Raw genomic sequence first — 21,872 nt, 5'->3', positions numbered from 1 at the left:
GAGAGAGGTCTCCTACATTAATTATTCTATTACCTAAGACAACTATGCCTCTTAATTACTAAATCTTGTAGAATTAAAATACATAAGCAAATTTTAAAGTTACTAGACATGTAAATGTCTCAAATGTAAAGGATTTCTTTCCATCGGAAAGTATGTAAAAAGTTCTGTTCATTAATTTTTAGTAATATTTTCATATTCACATAGAAAATCAGCAGCTTCTTGATTAACATAGAGAGACATCTTGTCTTGCATTCCTCAGGTTCAGGTTTTAATGAGACACCAGACATTTCAGAGAAGCGTGTCAGGAATTTTTTTAGGGCACCTCTTCTACACTACCAAAGTCTTCTGTACTTCTGTTTCGTATCAGCAGCAGCCTTGATATTTCTTTGTACCCTTTTTATTGGGGGAACCTGAAGCTTAAAACGTTTATTTATTTTGTTCCAATTTACTTCCTTTTTAAGGTGGTAAACTAAAGTATGTATTCTTTGAACTTGATTGTGATTTCATTGGTCGTGTAACTAAGACACTATCTTCACATGTCTCTCCAAAATCTCACTGGAAAGTTATTTATTGGCAAATCCTCTAATCCTAAATTTTATTCTGTGATGATTAAGCAGAATCTGTTTACCATCACAGCAAGATGAGCAGTTCTGCAAATTGTACTACTGTGTTTTACCTGTTGAGGATTCACTTGTATAGCTTCAAAAGATCAGAAATTTGATCGCAAAATTGAGTGGTTCTGGCCCATGCTTTGGCCACAAGAGATGTTCCCTAAAGTACATATTGTGGTATTTACAAGTTTTATCTCATAACTTTCTCCCCCCCTAGTAATAATAAGCATCTCAAGTAATAAAGTTGGAAAAAATGCTTTGCATTGATGGAATTAAGCTTACCATAAATTGAGTAGCCTTCCTTGTCACATTCATATTAGAAAAACAAAAAAAACACCGTAGAAAATTCAATTTAGCATTACAGAGATTACTGCAGTATAACAGCCCTTTATCTGTAGTAGTGTATAAAAGCACTTCTAACAGTGCATCAATTTTCACAGCCATTTAGTAGATTAGAAAGCAATTGTAAACAGAGTAAAACCCACATTAACTCCTGTCAACAGCCCGCCTTTTTCTCAGTTATGGATTTGTTTGAAATAACAGTGAAGTCTAAAGTGATTACATCAACATCACAGATTGTATTATAAATATGAATGAACCCATTGTAATGGACTGCATAGTAATATATGGCAGGCATTTGTCCTCCCCATCAAAGTAACAGCTTTTGTAAAGGAAGAATAGCTGTGACATAAGGAAACCTGTAACTCTACAAGAAATTATTCCTCCTGTTTTCAAACAGTAACTGCATCAAGCGACACATTTTTAAACTGCCCCTAATTCTATACTATAGTAATGCACCATTAATAAGTGTCTTGTATTTCTTTTAACTGAAATTGGCTGAAACATATATATATATATAAAAAATCAGGTATTTTTAAATGAACAGTTATTTAAACAACATTACTGTTGTTTTGGGGAAAAGAAAGCAAGCAGTTATGCATGGTTTTGTTTACTTTGGAAAATTATCTTTTCCTACTACTGATTAAAAGCAATAAATGGAGGAAGAATGAAAAGAATACTGCGTTTTTTTCTGAATAGGAAGTCATCAGGTTGCACGGTGATAATCACAATAAACTGATTTATGGTCAGTGAGGAAAGTTGATCTTCAAAGAACTGAAGATTCCTCATATACAGTATCATCCAGAGTAGGGTGTGTTTTGCATTTTTTTCATTTCTCCAGAGGGTTATTTTCCACAAGAAGATGTCTAATGTCTTTAACACTGGACACTAGACATTTCCCAGTGCCTGTTTCTAAAAGGTGTACTAGTGCATATCTTTTTAATTGCTTCTGTCTATTAGAGTATTCCTTGTAGTCTTAAATAAGGACAATTTCTCTCCTACTACTGAATTGCTTTTGTTAGAAAACTCTGGCCACCAGTGAATTGTGATACAGCTACCACAGTCTTACTTGCAACAGTAAGATATTTATATAAACCTATATACTGTACACCTACTATAAACAACTGTTTCTCTGTAGTAAAAAGAACAATGCTGTATATTTGATTTCCAAATTATCAAACAGGGTATTAAACACTGAAGAACAAGTTTTCAAATGTGGATAAATGTAATGTTTCTTATTCATGGGAGTAAAACCTATCAGTAAAGTAGTTATAAGGATAAAGGTATGATTTCCTTTATATTGTGAAGATTAAACATGACAATATTTATCTTCAATCAGCTGTTCTATTTCATTGTTATTTTTTAAAATATGGTAATTATTCAATGAAACATTTTACATTAAGACTTTTTTTAATAAAGACTTTAGAGTTTGTCTTAGAAAGCTAATGATTTTCTCCACAGGTTTCATATATTGTCTTTGATAACCTATGTAAAATTGTAGCTTCTAAACTTCAAATACTTACATTTAAACAAAAACAGTTACAGGAATGGTGATTTCACATTAATGAACATTCTGCTTTACCCTGTAATAGCTTATATATATATATATATATGAGTAAATATTGCAAGAAGATATAATTAATGTATTTTTGAGGGTAAGATACTTAACTGATGCTATATCTAGATTTAGATTATTTCAAGCAAAAAAAAAAACCAACACAAAAAACCTAAAAATCTCATGCTTTGATAATAATAAAGGACATTTAGTTAGACTTAGAGAAGCAATATGAAACATCAGTGAAAAAATATACAATATCAAACAGATTTTTTTTATAGTCATGTCATTTCTTCATTTCTATTTTATCTACAATGTTTTTTCAAACCTAGAAAATGCATGTGATTGTGTGCTTTCTGAAACTGGACCCAGCAGTCTATTGTAATGTTACTTCTTAGTGTTAAATGCTTCTATGTAGTGGGTTAAATATCTCCAAGTCAAGTAAGTCTGCACAAAGTATTTTCAAGTTGCTTTATCATTTAATGCAGATTCATATATAGTCATTGGTTTATATAAATATATGTAATTAACTGTATCTCACAGCAATTTTATTATCATTACGTATCTTACTAATCTGTAATTTTAAAGAAGCCTTAAACACCATTTAAAACCAAGTGAAACTACAAATGAAAACAGTTGGTTGAAACTAGAACTTGGTGAAGGCTCCAGGGTTAATAGGCAAGCCATCCTCTCATTATGGCCTGATTTAGAATGAAATCTTCACAAAAAAGAATGGCAGTTGAAACTGGTCTGTTCTTACTGAACTAACACAAGAAGCACAGTCTCCTAATAACATTCACGTTGCCCTTAAAGCAGTCAAGAATTACTGTTCTCTAAATAGGAGAAATGTCTTCCCATGGCAGTCCAGTCCAGTCTTCCCACTCCAAGATTTACCAGTGTTTGTGGCAGGGAAGTTGTGTCAGCACATCCTCTGCAGCCAATCAGCTATCATCCACAATGCTACTCTCCATGGTGTCTGTCTGTCAGATACTCCTTTTAGCTACTTCAGCCCACTTCTCTATCCAACTTACACCACTTCTGTTTGAAAAAAAAACATTTTTTAAAGAATATCAATGCCATTCAAAGCTGGCAGTTCTCAGGCAGATAGTTCACAGTCTGATGTATATATATTCTGATTAATTACATGGCACCTGATTTGCTTGCCCTCGCTATAAATAAAACTAATCTAAGCTAGACTCTCTCTAATCGAAAGAAGGCAATAGATATCTAAAGTATGTGCTTTTAATTGTGCATTGAAGATTGTCTTTTTCCCTTGACTTGTCCCTTGACAGTGCAATCTCTGCGTCATTATTGTCCTGCAGAGTCAGGCATAATGATTCTGCACCAGGGCTACCGTAGTCTACGACAATTTTATTTTAGTGAAATACAGTACTGGTGGGTGCATAGGATCTGTAGACAACATCCCACACTTTGTGTTACACTCAAAAAATATGTAGTTTGTGTAGTTAGTACAGTACAAAACAACCTCAGCCACCTACAAATACTTTATGTACTTGCCTATAAAAAAAAAAAAGTGTCTCCTAAGTTTTAAATACACAAAGATCCAGCTGAAATGTATCACCATCATTTCTACATGCATGAAAGAATATGGAGCTGGGCATAATCTGATGAGAGAAATGGCATTCTATTTTTAATTCTGAAGGGCATAGATCATTTGGATTTGTTTCTGAATGAAAGATGTTAAAGTCTAGTAAATATAATGAAAAGACTAATCAGAACAGTCTTTTCAAAAGATTGAGTCCTAGGTAATTGCATGTGTTTGTTTCACACCAAAAATACCTTTCTGTGTTAGTTTTTTAATTATTATTCTTGCATTTCCCATGTTGAAACCTTAATGCTTTTCTTTACTAATTCTTTAGCTTTATGTTTTATGGAATAATTCAAATTTAGCTTCATATTTAGTATGTTTACAAGTAAGAGACCAATAATCTTTCATATATGCATAAAATATGATTATTAAGATCCAGTGAAAATACTTTGTTTACTGCTTATTTTGAATGGCAATGAGACTATATGAATTAAAGTAGTGTTGAATAACAGGTGCTGTTACAGCTTTTATCACTGCATACTATTTCTATCCTTTTTTTTTAACTTGCTGCATATTGTACATAAGCACTGTTACGGGATTATTACTTTTTTTGAGAGAGTTCATAAAATATTTTCACGGGACTCAAATCAGTTTTCCTTTAATTCTTTCATCTACTCAACTAGCTATCTTAACAAAAAATCAAACACACAGGACTCAGTAATATCTAAAAAACATAGAGCTGCCTTGCCATACAAAGCATCACATTTATATCTTCATCCCTAAAGACTGAACTTGAACACTTAGTCCTTGGTGGATGTGAGATTCTTAAGTTTGAATGTACACTATTGGAGTTTTGCATGACCAGGACTAAATCGAAGCCAACTCCAGCATAAAGCTGTGGTGATTTTCATGTGAGGGTTAGGATTACATATACCAGTACAGAAGTAGGAATAATTTGTTTTATAGGCTGAATTTAAATATGTTCCAAGCTGGTCAGAAACTTGCAGAGCTGCACAGAAGTATGGCTGTCACCAATCTGTAAGAGATATGAGCCTAAGCAACCATAAGATCTAGGTCTGCTCAAGAAAAAAGTTTGTGAACATGGAGGATTTTTTAAAAGGAAAAAGTTGTGATAGCTAATTAATGGCTGAGCAGCATAATTAACAATGGCAACTTTCACATCTACAGTTCTTGTCTGTATGTTATATACAAAACAGAATTCCCCTGTTTATATCCAAACTGTTCTCTGTAGCAGCCAGAATATAATTTATTTCAATTCTTTATGCAGCCAGAAGAAGCTTTGTGAAATTTTATAGTTTGTGTTAAATAAATTGTAAGGCTGATACCCTTAATGTCCTATCAGGCCTTAAAGTCACCTAATCTGCACCCAGTCCCCTTGCTCATAGAGAATGTATGATCTCTACAATCTGCTGTCACTGTTAAGACTAGGAAGTCCACCTTGTGTTCAGACTTTGCTGCAGTCAAAAGTTGGAAGCTTCCAGATACAGAAGTTACCTTTAGATGTCTGGAGTGCAGGCATTCACATCTCAGCTAGTTACCATAAGCTCTCTTTACGTGTTTAAAGTATCTACACTAGGGTGAAATGAAGTGCAGTTTAGAAGTGCTTGTTTCTCCTCACTGACTGTGAAGCAAGCCTAAGGCAACCAGCACAAATTCATTCAGTCCAGTGAATCTCACATCAGGATCAACAGCCTTTGGTCAGACACAAGGACACACAAGACTAAGCATGCTCCGGTTTCAGATGATTTTATACAACACTGAAGAAAAGAGCTGGTTTTGTTTCTGTAGCTGCAATACGTAGGTACCCATAGTCCTCAAATTATATGTTATTCACAGTTGTAGTTATAATAAGGCCAGTTGGATTTCTGGTTTCTGTTTTGAAATTTAACTGAGAATATTTTAGAATATTCATTACCACACACACACACACACACAAAAAAAAAAAAAAAAAAAGTTTGTTAATTTAAAGTAAAGGGATACGTACCTACACAACTGTAATCAAACTTTTGGTTTAAGCTGTATACTCTTAGATAACAAAAGCATTAAATTTATACATACTTCAGCTTATTGAAACTGTCCTGATTTTAAGCTTAACTTACAGAAAAAGATGTGTGGTTAGTAAGCTTAGAAAAAGCAAGATTTCAAATAAATTCTTGATTGCAATAACTGGATTCTTAGAGTATATTCTTTCTTCCCCACTCCCCTATTGTTTTTCTCAGTTTATATGTTTGTGGAGTAAAAATGTATAAAAAGCTGGCCTACTAGTTTTGCTCCAAGATTTTTACAAATGTCTTTGGAGTCTGCTGAATTGTCATTCTTAACATTGCTAGCTAATGTTGAGAATCTAGATTTGTAAGTGATATTATCTTATTACCCCCCAAAATGAAAATTATATTTCTTCTATAGGATGTTACTTTGAAATGAATACTAACATGCTTGAGATTTGCATTTTAATAAATTCTGCTTAGAACACTCTGAGCTGCTGAACATTGGGAGATTTTTCGATAGCATTTGTTTTCCTTCTTAGTATTTAAAGCTGTTTGGGTAGAGCATTACTCTTTTGAAACGAGCACTAATGAAGATGCTATAAAGACTTGAGAATATAACTAGCATATTTAGTGTGAGTGAGTAACTTGATTGATCAGCTAGCAATGTGTTTACAGAACATATTCATTCTAGAAAGAATTATTGTGTTATGTTTCCTAAAAGGTGTTTTTAGCATCCCTTTAGAACATGGTGGGAGAAAAAGAGTATGTTTCTTTTAGAATTGTGCAATGATCGTGCCTATATATGACATGGGAGTAACCTATGGACATCCTTGTCTGTATGAATTTGTGTACATCTAAAGTGTATGCTTACCTTGTATTCCAAAAAATCTTTTCAGGTATTCTCAGTGGTCTTAAATTTTTGAAGGGTAGCCACAGATCTTCTCCTAATTGGCTGCCTTCCAGTATCTTCACTTACATAGGGGATAACGGGGAAGAAAAACAAGTGAGGAGATTTCTGAATTTTTACTTCTGAGCAATCAAGTGGTTTCCATCACAGACTAACTGGTTCTGGAAATAGATTGGTTTATGGGTTTTTTTGTCTACACAGAATAGTCATCTGTAATCAGTGATTCCACACAATTGGCAAAGCTCACTCAAAAAGCAGGTTGAAAAGTACAGAGCGCAAAGAATGTTTCTGCCATGAGCAAGATTTGGTGACGGCTGGTTTAAAGGCAGTTCAAGTGTGACTGCACATTTACATGTGAGAAGGAAATGCAGAATACATTGCTTGGATGTGATCATAGAGTATGTGCTTGGAGCTAAGGTCTAGGCTTGTAGAGAGGTATATGCTAATATGAATTGGTACAGTAAAAAGATGAACAAAAGCGTAAAGAAAAAAGCATGGAATTGTGTTGAAGTCTGCCTTGAAAGTCTTAAGTCTGTCATGTGAACAGCTTTCGTCAAATTTAGATGTGTACAATGGCAGCTGAGTTGTGTCACCATCTACAGTTTTACTGGGTGTGCCTGGGGTGGAGTTAGCTTTCTCCATGGCAGCTGGGACACTGTTGTGCTTTGTAGTAGTGACTAAACCAGTGGTGATACCACACCAGTGTTTTGGCTATTGCTGAGCAGTGCTTGCACAGCATCCAGGCTTTTTCTCCCTCTGTCCCGAAAACACACAGAGCAAGAGGTTGGGAGGGGACATAACCGGCACAGCTGACCCAAACTGATACTCCGTACCTTATGATGTCATGCTGAACAATGAAAAGTCAGGGAAAAGAAGACGAAAGGGGAACGTTTGTGGTTATGGCATTTGTCTTCCGAAGTAACTGAGGCCCTACGTTCCAGGAGGTGGCTGGACATCTGCCTGCCAATGGAAAACAGTGAATGAACTCCTCAGTTTGCTTTCCTAGCATGCACAGCTTCTGCTATTTGTATTAAACTGTCTTTATCTCTATCCACAAGTCTTCTTACCTTCCTTCTATTTTCTCCTCACCCCATGGAAAAGGGGAGTGAGCAAGAGGCTGGATGAATGTTTGGCTGTTTGCCAGGGTCAACCCACCACAACAATAATTCTTTTTTATTGTATTACACTACAACCTTAAAGATATTTTGAAGGGATTACGTTTTCCAGCTTCCTTCAGAAAGTCAGTTCACAGGTTTTATGCTTTAATGTGTCATAGTATGAATAATATTTCAGTGAATGCCCAGAGTAACTGAAGAAAGAAAAACGTTATTGCTAATCCAGATAAACTTCAGTCATCTTTGCTGTTATCTGTTGTTCTCTGAATTCTTGTGCTGTTCAAGCATTTACATTTAACATGAGAATGCATTTGACCATGCATGCTGTAAAGAAGTAAGTTAAGCATATATTTGTCTCTTTGTGACTGACTGGATTTGTGTATTATTATTTTAATTACCCCTCAGGCAAACTTCTGATGTGTGATCGTGTGCAGGTCAATGTTCTGTGAGTCCTTCAACATGACAGTTCATAGAATAATTATCCTGTCATCACACATTGATTCATTGTTACATCGTTTCTTGGGGCTTTTTCTCTTACTCACATTTGCTTAGCAACCATATCACACGTCTCTTATACTTATTATTCAAGTAATCACCCTCTGCAGCACATAGATGCATCAATTAAAGCTTTAAAATAAAGTATATTGTTCTATGTAGAATCCTCAGGTGTCAGGAAATAAAAACTGATTTTAAATGTTGCAGGCCTTCTTCAAATGGCTAATCTGTGTTTATATTAAACAAACAAGCATACTAACAATACTAAACAAAAAAAAAAGTGATAGGTCACAATCAATAGGAAATGGATGATAAAATTATATTCTATTCTTAAAGTGCTTAGTCTTTTTTAGAGACATACCAATTTACATACAGCTCTGAAATGGCTGAGTGCTGAACATCTATTTTAGATATGTTTTTCTTACCTATATTCTTTGTAAACATTTTCTGGCTAATTTTCAGATTTGGCTAAATTTCACAGCAAATTATTGTTAGAATGAAACTTGAGTACCCAGAAGCTGTCAAGATGGTTCAGTGATTTAATGTTGGCATCCTGCAGCTCTGACTGTAATCAGCAGATGATCTGGCATTACCATAAATGTTTTCTTAACCATCTCTGTCAAAAAAAAATAGAGAAAATTTTTCCTGGTTGGTTGGTGGCTGTTGTTTCTGATTGAATTTGGGTCAGCTTCTTTTGCATAATTAAAATACCATGATGATCTCTAACAATTTATTTTTAATATCACCTTTTGAGCTAAACACATTTGCAAGGCTGCTTCGTAAGTCAGAACAGACAAAGGAAAAACAAGTCTATGCGTAAGAATCCCTTGTCTCAGTGGCTCAGGAGGTCTTACTGCCTTCTGCCTTGATTTCTTAGTGAGAGGGTTCCATTTTTCAGTCTCTTAGTTTTTCTAAGAGTAAAATTTTCTTTCTAAGTTCCTTTGTGAGAGCAATGTTTCTTCTGTAAGCACAAAGATGTCTTGTGACTTAGATTTCTTGAAATTAAAAAAATCCTCTCTTAGATAGCAAGATTAACTTCTGTTAGCTGGTTACTGCTAAACGGTAATTGCATGCAATTGATTAGGAAAAGAGGAAACTGGAAATGGTACAGTTGGCTTCTGATGGTTTTTACATACCAAAGTGGCTGCTAAGAGTCAAACTGTTGGACTATAGAGCCATAAATATGTTCATCATGTGAAAAATGCATGCCATTAATGATGTTAAACGCAGCATTTTGAATTCACAATGACTGGATTTAATTACTCATGACAATGTGTCTCAAATTTGTCTCATATGATAATTCAGTGGTATTTGGAAGACTTAGTAAAAAACATTTTTAAAAAATAATTCCTCTTTTAGACTCTCTTCAAATCCTGGTCCCTTTTCAAAGCAATTTGTGACACTTACAAAGTACAGTTGTTGGTGTCATATACATGTATGGCTGGATCATGTGCAGAGTAGAAATTATTTATTTTTTTTAATATCCCATCTCTTTCCACACATGAAGGCCCAATTACAGTTCATCCTGAAGAGAGGAAATAATTTAGTGAAAGCATATAGCATTAATTAGAGCTTCATACGAAGAGAAAGAAGGATTGTCAAAGGAATGTATATGGAGTCTTGTAGAACGAGAAGATGAATCACTTTTCATCCTCCTTTATTTCCCAATATTTAGTTTTGTGTGAGGATCTTCTTGAAAATGTACTATTTCCTGCTACACAGTTTCAACATCCTTGATAGCATCCTTCTGATGTTTTTCTGTAGAGCTTTGTGAGAGGAAAGCAAGGACCATAATAATAATGCTTGAATAATGAAAGTTACATGAACGAAGATGATTCAGCTTCATCCCATCTCTAGTGTATTCATGAAGGCAATCTTGTATGTTAGTTTACACAGATTAAACTTCACAGCCAGGTTTGCTGCTGTCCTGTTGAGAAGCACCCATGCTATAAAGAAGCACTGATATCTTTAAGCTGACATCAATGTTGTGTAAATCTTTTTTTGATCTACTTAGGATATGGAGTTCTCATAAATACTTTTCCAGGTTAGTAAATCTCACTCTCACCTGTCACAACAATGACAGCATCCAGCGCTCTCTGTCACCCTACTCCCTCCAGAGACTTGTTTTAAAATGAGAGGAGCCCGAGAGCTGTATGCTGTTCTTACAACCTTTTGGATAATAATGAATGACAGCCCACTGTGACTGTGACCTGTGTGGGCAAGAACTGCCCCAGGACATTGGTCTGGTACCTGTTACAGGAATGTGATAAAATTATGTTTCTACTCGACTGCTTAAACTAACACCCACCTACTTCCCTTTCAGCCCTAGCCTTTCATCTTTATGCTGCTCCCAAAAACATTTGCAGTACTCTGTAGATTCCCCTTTCCCTTAGAAGCAGATTGATTCCTTAGGAGAGAAGTGCAATAGCTGATGAGAGAAAGACATTTTTTCCCATCAGTTTGATCTGACATTACAAGATATTTGTGCTCAACCTTCAGGCAATGCAACCTACCAATACTCTGACTGCTGATATAAACCTGGGAATGGAAGTTTGGGCTAAAAATAGGAAATATAAATTGTATGGTTTTCTAGCAGTTATTAGAATAGTTAGGGAATAGCTTGTAAACATTTAATATCAAGAATAGTGGATAAGAAATAATTTAGTTTTAAACTCTTAAGGCAATTACTAGACATAGTTACTAGGGGTTTTAAGTGTTTGTGCTAAATAGCAAATACTTAGCAGAAACAACATTATTTAGAACTGCAGTGAGTGAAATCTCATAAATATCAGGTCAGTCTTTAAGACTTGCTTCATTGTTTGGATTTGTTGGGGGGGTTATTTCCCGTAAGTAAGAGGATTTCTACTGTGTTTTCTTTCCACAGCAATTGGTAAACGAAGACACAAATTGTGCGTTTCTTTTCCATTTTGGTTATTTTTATCGCAAATTACTTATCATTACCCATTTCAGCTGCCAGTGGCTTTCCTTTGATGGCAGCAATCTTTATGCATATTCCTGAAATTCTTCATCAGAGTGTACCCTGAAAGCAGTATTTATCTATAGGTAGATTCTGTGCAGACAGGTTTGGAGACTAAATGTGCCTAGTCCTCAAAGGCATCAGTGGCAGTTTAGTGCGTGGGATCTACATAAATTATTGCGGGCTGAACAGAGGATAGCTTTAGACTATGGAAGTCTATGTATCGTATCAAAGATCACTAACTTACACAGTCATCATTTTTGACCCTGTTAACTCTAAAGAGGATTTGGAATGACAAGTTACAATATACTTCTGAACAGAGTGGAAAAAAAAGTAATCACATTTCTGAAATTTAAAATAGTCTAAATATGTTAACTTCCAGTTTCATTATTGTAATTGCCTGATCATTTCCTGACTTAGAAAAAAAGTTTATGTTTATCCTATTTGTACCTTGGGAGAAATCCCATAAACATCTAGGCTGTATTACACTTCTGGACACTGCCTGAAGACCCACTGCCACTGGTATACATGTAGATCAATATTTATCTTTTCACCCTCTTCATCCTAACATAAATAAGAAGATTATTATTTGTTAATACTAATGCTATGCCAAATAATTTATACATTTTGAAATTGTCCTGGTTTCAGCAGGGATAGAGTTAATTTTCTTCTTAGTAGCAGGTGCAGTGCTGTGGTTTGGATTTGGTGTGAGAACAATGCTGACAGCACACTGATGGGTTTGGATGTTGCTGGGTCATGTTTATACTCAGTCAAGGACTTTTCAGTTCCTTGGGCCCTGCCAGCGAGAGGGCTGGAGGGATACAAGAAATTGGGAGGGGACACACCCAGGACAGGTGACCTGAACTAGCCAAAGAGGTATTCCATACCATAGAGGTCATGCTGAGTATATAAACTGGGGGTCAAATCGTGACAGAAATTAAGAAACTTACACATTTATTTTTTTAGGAATGTTTCAAACCACATGCCACAAAGTAGGCTTCTATTTTGGAAGTTTCCATTTTGCAGTTTCCTAGAAACTCCCAAATGTGCCTTCATTTGGGGAAAGATGTGTGGGGAGACACAGAGATTCACTGTAATTCAGAGGAAATAGGGAGGATGCCAAACTCCTGTCTGAACTGGCCATCAGACACCCTCAGAGGTTTCTTCTCTCACTTAGATAAAACTTCAGGTGATTTCTGTCAGTAGTCTGATCCACACTTCTGTTCTCTTTTCATCTTAACAGGCACTTAAGACTTTCATTTAAATCCCAGTAACTTAAAGTTGCATTTCTTGTAACAAAAGTCATTGCCAGATTAGAGGTGAGAATATATTAGTTTAAACAGAGAGATTAGTCCCAACTCAATGCAAATGCAAAATACATTTGGAAAAGATAGGAAGAAGATTAAATTGAGTGATCAACAGGAACTTAAAGTAGTCTTTGAGAAGATATAGGTAGGTAGGGGATTAAAAGAATTTTTAAAGGCTTTGCTTTAGGGTGTTAGGGCTGGTGCTGCAGGGTGTGACTGAAATAAGTTATAACAACACACAGCACTCCTTTTTAACATTTCAGGGATGTTCTCCAATCCTACCCTTGTCAGTCACAGAAATTGTTGAAAAAATATGAAACTCATGAAAAGTGGCAATAAAAAGTATTTAAAGTATTTTCCATTATAGTATCCAGCAAAGAGCTATCCCATTTTTTAACAAGCAATGTTATGTAATAGACGTGGACCTTCTAGCTATAGCCATCTTTCACATTATGTCTAAATTCTGCTTCTGGTGGTAAAGGCAGACTTTTAAGAAAGATAATTAAGTCTTGTTGCGTTCTAACACCCATGCCAAGGTCTGGGAATGGATTTCAGAAGGCCAACTTTGGGCTGTATAAATGACGTTTAGGTAAGACGGGTGCCTGAAAAAACACAGAGCTCACAACTGTCCAGTATCTTATACTCTAATAGGATTTGAGGGTCAGTGTAGGAAACAAAACCCTCATTTCATACTTGAGAGGAAACCAAGAATTAATGATTTTCTAGATGCAGCTGAAGTGGGAATTCAGAACCTCCACCTTGTCCTGAACTTAAAAACAGAGGTCCTCAAAACGTCAGCTAGCAGTGGTCATATTCAGCCTTTCACAATCAGTAAATGTCAACCATCTGAAAGATAAGCCAGTACTGCCCAGTTTACAACAGAAAAAGTAGCTCTAGAAAGTGTTTTGCTGGTTTCCTCCTATCTTCAGCAAAGGACGAGGGATGATCTATACTTTGTTATCAGCAAGAGAACCCTTTAGGAACATCTCCAGACTAATTTTTCATAGACTTTGTTTACTTAGGTGGAGCGCAAGGGGATATACACTCATATCCTCACAAGGCCTATGGTATATGACCATTGCTAAATATGCTTGGTAAGGTTGCATTGGGACATGCAGGATGATGTGGTCAGTGTAATTTGTGGAAGATGGACATGACTTCCAGAGACTGGACTGCTGTAAGCATTCCTGCTTGTGGGAATGCTGTGCAGCTGCATCCAGATTCCACATATTGCACTGCTGTCAAAAATACATGCTCTTTTCCTCTGCTGTTATGCTGAGAAGACACGGGAGTACAGCACCAACATGGTGGTGAAGCTTTTCCCTGACTTTCAGTTCCATGCATCAGGGACGTGTACCGGAGACAAACTATGGCACCCCACTGGGGAGCCAGTGATGAGGATCATAGTTAGGGCTGTTACTTTTTCCATGCCCTCAGAGTATCTTCTAGCACAGGCCAAGTCATGACTTACAATCTACAGATAATTTGCATCACTGGTAAGGTTGGTATGTGTGGACTTTAGAAAATCTTGGCATAGACATAGTTTCAGGAATATGATTTAGCTTGTGGAGCACAAGCCAGAGATCAGAAATACTCCACTGGGGTTTTGAGCATTTTTCCCTGTTAACTTAGCAAAAGATGTAATGAGGTTGTAACTGCAATTGTTCTTTCTTATGTTATGATTTTGTCATGCCCCACATTGAGATGTATGACTGTAATACAAGCATATAATGCTGTCTAATGCAGTTCTCCTTATTGTATTTGCAGCTTTATTTTTCAATTGGTGTACAAGTATTTACATAAAAAGTAAATAAGTCCTTAGTATCAAGACTTTTATTGAGGAACTCTGCAATGAAATAAAGCTTTTCAAAGTGCTTTATTATTTTAAATATTTCTTAGTAATTTTAAAAAAATCCATATCTCTACTTTGGTGAGTCTCTTGCAATCATTATTGTTCTCTATTAAAGGTAATATATAACAGTATTATGCAGGATTTAAAAATCTCCAACTGATCATATTTTGCTTCCACAAGTTCACAGCAGGTAGGTCTTGTACTACTGACTCTTTTTGGTTCACATGCTAGTGCACCATTTCCTTTTTCTGAATATGAAGTATGTAGCCTGTAATAGATTATAAGCATATCCTACGCTAGGACACCATTTAAATTATGGAAAGCTATTAAGCACAATTTTCTGTCAACTGAATTTCCTGAGTATTGCTGTTAATCAAAGTAATTTTAAAAGACTTTTATCTAGAGGATAGTAGCTATTTAGCTCTAGGTTATGTGAATATGATTTTGAACTGTTTTTGATTAACAACAATGTTCAGGAAATTCGTATCTGAAAAAAACTGTATTTTAATATTAGATCTGAAGGACCCACAAGAGCTAGATATTGAACAAGGGGAAAAATAATATTTAAATGTCATGGAATACAGACACTGAGACTTTAGTGGCATACAGTGTGATCTCTGCCTAACATGTGCCTGGAAGAATTCAGTACCAGTAAAGTCAAAACTGTTATGGGTAACCGTCTTCTTAGCCCAGCATTTAGATAACTTAAATGTGAACTCAAATTTTTTGCTTTGTCATCTGCATAGTGATTCTTACAATACAGGTAAATGACAATTTTTGATAACTAAAAGTGAGCAGACATTAGAAACCTTTCTCAACTCCTTCCAATATGTACAGCAAATTAATAAGTTCTGTCATTATCCAGTGATTCTTAACATCTGATTTTTTTGTCTTACTGCTGCTGGAAGGTACACCTTGCTACAGCAGGTGGACAAATAGCACATCAACAGACATGTAAGCTTTCTTCTTAACAAGTCTTCATGTAGAAGTGCCTTTCCCTGAGTAGTTAGTTTTCTTTTAACCTCTCTGACTTTATTAAATTCTTTATATATTTGAACTAATATGTATAAGTATGTAAATATATTTATTTTATTCTGCAATCTGTTTCAAATATAGTTTGCTGCCAGAAGCGCAAACCAAATTTATGTATGTTGATAATGTAATGGTTCAAAGTAGTTTAGAAAAGGCTGTTAATATTTGTATGGTTTGTGGATTTTCTGGGGGTACCCTTGTTCTTGAAGATACGTAGAAGATGGTGGCCAACTTCCCTAAGCCATCTCCTTGCTACTGTGGCAGACATTTCAAATATTGTCTTCAGAAACAGATCAAATTCTTGCTTATAACCACTTATGGTTTTTTACTGTCACTTCTATATATGTGCATTCCAAAACTTCATTACTCTGATGGTTCAAAATTTTTTATTTCTAATAGAGATGTATTAATGACTGTTTATTCTTGTGCTTTGTCAGTTAATCTCAACTTGGGGCTTTTCTTGAAAGTAAATTAGTATATTACAGCTTTTATCAAACTGAACTAAGGAAGTCCAGCCCTCCTACTGTTGTATGCTAACCTGTAGCAGCTTGCAGCCTTGTAATTTTAAATTCTTATGCAAGGTACATTGGCTTTTGTAAACCACCCCCCTCACCAGTTACAGGTTGAAAACACGCTTCTTTTTTTTTACCACTATAGCATAGGGTTTGAGGGAGGTGTGGTAACAGTCCAAAGTAATGACAGCAGAATGGATGGGTTACCAAATCACCAACGCATGCAGGTTTTGAATCAGTTTGTAAAGCAGTACAGTGTGTTTAAGAATTTGGGGTTGAAAAATTAATTCCCAAGTGATTACAATAAAAAAAATGGCAGGATGGACATTAATAATTCTGAGGAATTAGTAAGAGTTCTTACCTTGCTAGTGCCCAACTAATTTTAAACTTTGACTTAAATGGAAGTGATCTTTCACTCTGGTATGAAGAATACCACCAGCAGCAGATAAACCTCATGTATTACAGCAGTTAGTTCTTCAGGTACATGTTTACCAAAATGAAATCTAGGACCGTAAATAAATACATATGCTTTCCTAGTAAAGTTTAGTGTTTCTGAATGAGATTCACAACAGCCAGTTTACTCAGCAGGAAACTGCTTACCTACACAACTGGACATGCACTTATGCATAGCAATGCTACACGGACAACTTCCTCCTTGACTGAAAGAGCATACACAGTAAACATGCTACCTGAAGGAGCTGAAATAAATTTACAGTGATAAAACTGGACTGAGATAAAAAAAATGTGTATCCAGATCTTTTTTCCTAATTGACATTAGCTGCTCAGTACTTTTTGTAGCATGGTTGAGACCAAAGTGTTCTCATTATTTAGGAAGTGCAGCTAATCACTAGCATAAAGTGTCATGTCTTAAGAATATGGCACTTTGTGATTTTTGCAGTGAATTGTGGCATTTTCACTTCACAGGAGTTACTCAGATAATGCAAGGACTACTCACATAAACTGGCCAGTGATTAAGGCACTTTACTAATCCCATTTCTTGTTGTTGCAGGACCCCTCAGAGTGAAGGGAAAGGCACTGGTTCTTCAAGTTGAATGCTCCACTCACTAGTCTATGCATAGAAAGTCACAAACTCCAGCGCAATTGCTGCTGTTGTAAGGGGGAGGAGGGGCAGGGAAGACACAGCTGTACTCAACTTTACTCAGTCACTATCCCAAACAATTTCAGTTTGTAGGCAGCAAGTTACAGGACATGCTTTCCTGCAAGGCTAAATCAGTTACCAAGTTTCTTAGCAGGACAGAAGTTTAGAGAGATCCCAACATCTACTGCTTCACAATAGCAAACTTGCAGCAGTTCCCTGCTTAGGCGATTTGCTGTTCTAAATCTCACTCTAAGGGACCTTACTCTGCCCCTCGCCCACTATGAGAAACTGGGGAAAATATTGCTGAGGTTTACTTTGAGGCCTCCGTTCATAAGTGTTTACCACCTCTGTTATTCAGTCTAGTTCATCATACCCAATTGATCCTCATGCTTGAGTATTTTTGGCTTGAAAACTGCCAGAGTTTTTGCTGAACTGCAAAGTAGTTAAAATGTGGTTGTTGGTACATCTGAGGAGGTTACTGTCAGTGTCTAATTTATTTTTGCCTTTTGTAAAGTCCAACACCTATACTTAATCTCTGATTATATGATATATTTTCTTCTACTTTAAAAAAAAGTACTGATTTTCAAAACAGGTATTTTTCTTGCTACCCCTAGACTGAATGTAAACAAAAAGGGCTACAGTGCAGCTTATATCTTGTATATTGATAGAGGTAGCATACTTTTCTCACCCTGCAAATATATGTTCAGAATCAATAAATATAAACATTTAAGATGTGATATTTAAGAGTCTACATATCAGGGATATTTTAATTACATGTTTATTGTATGTAATTATAAAGGTGTGTTCATAACCAGTCTCTGGCCTCCTGTGATTCAGTAAAACTGAATTGTGTGCTGCTGCATCTTCAGGGTCAAATTATTTTTCATAGTATAAAATAGAAATTACATTTTTCAGTTAAGTGCAAAATTTACCTGTTATCAAATTTTAATTAAGAATAGTTTATTTCATTTAGAATAGAAGGTATATATTTTCCTCCACTTGCCAAAAGGTGATCATACTTGCAAAATTTGCTGAGGTTGTCCAAGAAAGTGTGTAAAATCCTCATCCATCACTGAGAGCCCCTGGTCAGGGAATGACAGTGCAGTAAATATCTTCAGCAGCTGCCTTTTAATGTACAAGCTGTTTTCGGTAGGAATTTTCAGCACTCACATAAAACACACTGTCATGAGTGACTGCCTGTGCTCCAAAGTCATTACTATTGGGATGATGGAACATCTTTCAGCGAATAACCAAAAAACTTTAAATGTCATGTCAAGTTTGTTGAAGCCATTTTCAAGCCTTGCTCAAGGTTACATGAATATTGAGTATGTCTGTTTCTAAAAAGTTTGAGATCTATGAGGGACCACTCACGTTGGTTTTGAGAACAGTCGCTTGGTTGGGCAGGGGGTGGGGGTGTTAGGGAACAAAAAAAAAAAAAGCCAGCTATTAATACATGTCAATCCAGCAAAGCTCCTGGATATTGACTGAGTATAACTTCTTGTGACAGTCAATGCCAATGACGTTTAGCAAATAGTAGCAAGTTATACAAATTCTTAAAATTACTTAGCTGCCTACAAGATCGTAAAGGAAAGAAAAATTATTACAATGGTAATTAAATTGAAATAGATTTTTTTAGCATTTAAAAATTTGAACACTTAAATATGTAGGAATGTAATTAACCAGAAAAACTTTGGAAGACACTTGAGAGGTGCTGAATACTCCTTTCTCTTTGACTTCAGTAAGAAAGGAGGATCCCATCAAGCTCTGCCTGTGATTTTGTAGGAAATATGGGTGCTATTCTTATGAAACCATGTGAAGTCTATATCACTTCAAGGGACCAACCCCACTGCTTTTGAATGATAGTATTTTTTATCTTGCCTCCTTGGTAATCATTACTCCATCTAGTACATCATCTGCATGTAAAATTTTGTCTGATCAAGAAGTCTTGTTATATTACAAAATACTGAAACTGAGATCCAAGGTTTTTCATCTTTTGCAGAGAACCAGAAAGGAGAACTAGAGAAGTCATGTTCACACCACAGTGTCAGTTTAAACTTGACAAGAAGCCCAGTCACCAAAGAGGTTACTTATGATGTGGAACCGAGTTCTACGGTGTGGAACAAAGCTGCTGGGAGAAAGGAAGCCTGTCATGGAGAAGGCATCAAAGAAAATAAAATAGATCGTATCGGGTCTTCTTCTAAGGGAGAAGCCATTCCAGAAGTAGAAGCTCTCCTGGCAAGACTGCGAGCACTATAGAATAATCATATAAAGGATTAAATCAAAGCTTAAATACAAGCTATAACAGCCTACATCAGAGATACACTGACTTTCTATTATTGGCATTACATACTTCTGAGTTTTTATCTTCTCTATAGTTGGGCGATCTACTTCTAAACTGTTTGCAAGAATGTATGATATGATGCTATAGTTTTGCATAACTACAAGATGATTTTTATTATATGTTTTGACCTGCTAAGCATACAAAAAATATCAGAAGAAAACATACTCGAGTAATCCAAGGCACAATCCTTTTAGTGGACAAACTACTGACCACATATTTTGAGAGCTTCTCAAAACAGGAATATCTTTTAAATATTGTTAAATCATCATACCTAGGAATAGGGGTCAGTAAATAACTGAAAAGGTATTCTCTACTGCAATTTCTAGCCTTAAGAGGTTTTAGCACCTATAAAGTATTTATTATAACATCCTTTGCAGTTATAGTAATAGGAAATATGTATCATATAAGTCACCCATACTCCAGTTTGAGTTCAAAGAGCACCAAAGCTTGCAGAATTATATATATATATGTATTTACAAAATGGAAATCCATGGATAGTAAATAAAATCTATGCAAATAATATACTTTGTGTGATTATTATATACTGCTGTTAAGCTTTGTTATGATTATTATATCAAAATAATATATACCATATCTGTGATTGCAAGGCTTTGCAATTTTGTCCATAGCAGGGAAAATGTCTTCACAGTTGTTTACCCGTGTTGTATTTTATCTTTTCACATGTGAGTTAATATGTTTCTATAAAGGAAACATGGAATGGAAAAGGTTTTTACAATTGGTTTTTCACAAACTCATTTTCCAGTAGCCCGTGAAGTCTTATTTGCTGGCACAATAGAAATCTTGCACATAATTGCATCTCTTTTATCGCACTGTCATTGTACATTGTTACATGTTCACTATCATATTTATTAATTGCGCATCATAAAGAATCACTACCTGTGTTACCAAGTAAGAAGCTACTATTAGAATCTTTGCTTCATTATTTAAAGCTTCCTTATTGTAAGAGTATATTAAGTATCTAATATCTTTCTTCTAAATTACTCTATTTTTCTTTACAGAATGCTGAAAAATGTCTTTCAATAAGAGTCTGTTACATGAAACCAGTGTTTCAATGCTCCAGTGCTTTTTATATCCTTGTTTAAGTTGCCTTCGTATTTCCTGCACTAAACATTAATAAAATTAATTAGAACTCAGAAACTGGGCCTGTTTATACATACTGCATAGAGAGTTTTTTCAGCCATTGTGGGGAATCAATCTCGTGTTTCTGGGGCTGTTGTAACTGTCATTATATACTCTAATTACATTTTCCGCCTTAGCTGAAAAAAAGAGGTATAAACACAAGTCAGGGAAAGATACAGAGAAAGCCTATCAGACAGTCATTTCTCCAGCTCTCCTTGCAAACAATGAGCAAAGTTGTCATAGAAGGCCCCATTTGGTAACTTGAAATTGCATAGACTAGCCACGGAATTGGGGCTTAGTGCATCTCTAGTGGATAACTAGAAATACAACCACTACTGATTGTTCCACTAAGGTCCTCTGCACCTCCACTGTTAAGACTTACTACCCCAGTTTACAGGGTGCAGTAAAGATTTCTCTCTGCAAAGTACAAATGCCTGACTAAACAAAATGGTATTTCAAACCCAAAGAAAACGTACATTGAAGGGGAAAATAAAATAACCATTCACTGAATGTCTTCAGTTGAGTACATGCTAAAATAAAAAGGCAAGGAGTAGAGAACTCTTTCAAATATTAGCAGGATGACCTACCAAGTGAAGGTGGAAGTACAAATTCATTTTCCTGAACACAGTAAATGTCTTCATTTGAATTAGTGAATAATACTCCACAACAGAAAACTGACAGTTCAAGAGACTGCTGTGTAGTTTATCGAACAAACAGAAGTTACAAAATAATCTACTGAAATTTTCAGCAAACAAACAAAAAAATGCTTCTAGCAGCCTCATCTAGCATCTTCTGATAAGTCTCTGAAGTCTGAGGTGTGCTACTGCAGCAGACATGTTCCAGAACAGAGGATCATGCCAAGGGACCACAGGGAGCTTTCTGTGACCCAGCAAAACCAAGAAGCAAGGACAGAGAGACAGAGGGTGCCCCAGTCCCACCCACCTCACAGCCCCCGAGCGAGGAGTGTTGAGGCCCTGACTAGCAGCAGAGCTCTGACCCCGCGCAGGAGCCAGCAGGGGTGAAGGCGGCCGA

At 35.8% G+C, this 21,872-nt stretch overlaps 1 protein-coding gene across 4 annotated transcripts in view; it reads left to right on the top strand.

The window, feature by feature from the left end:
* Positions 1 to 20,858, top strand: part of DIAPH3 (diaphanous related formin 3) — a 247,385-nt gene extending 226,527 nt beyond the window's left edge. For 3 of the 4 annotated variants that reach the window (XM_040584081.1, XM_040584080.1, XM_040584079.1), the window contains one exon: positions 19,359 to 20,858. In XM_040584081.1, coding sequence (XP_040440015.1) covers positions 19,359 to 19,615 — 257 coding nt within the window. In that variant the 3' untranslated portion in view covers positions 19,616 to 20,858. Of the gene's footprint in view, positions 1 to 15,624; positions 15,671 to 19,358 lie in introns of all 4 variants that reach the window. The other variant, XM_040584082.1, reaches the window with a different exon arrangement.
* The last annotated feature ends 1,014 nt before the right edge of the window (positions 20,859 to 21,872 follow it).

Source organism: Falco naumanni, chromosome 2, assembly GCF_017639655.2.
Source record: "Falco naumanni isolate bFalNau1 chromosome 2, bFalNau1.pat, whole genome shotgun sequence".
NCBI lineage: Eukaryota > Metazoa > Chordata > Aves > Falconiformes > Falconidae > Falco > Falco naumanni.
This window is presented reverse-complemented; position numbering and strand designations above follow the sequence as displayed.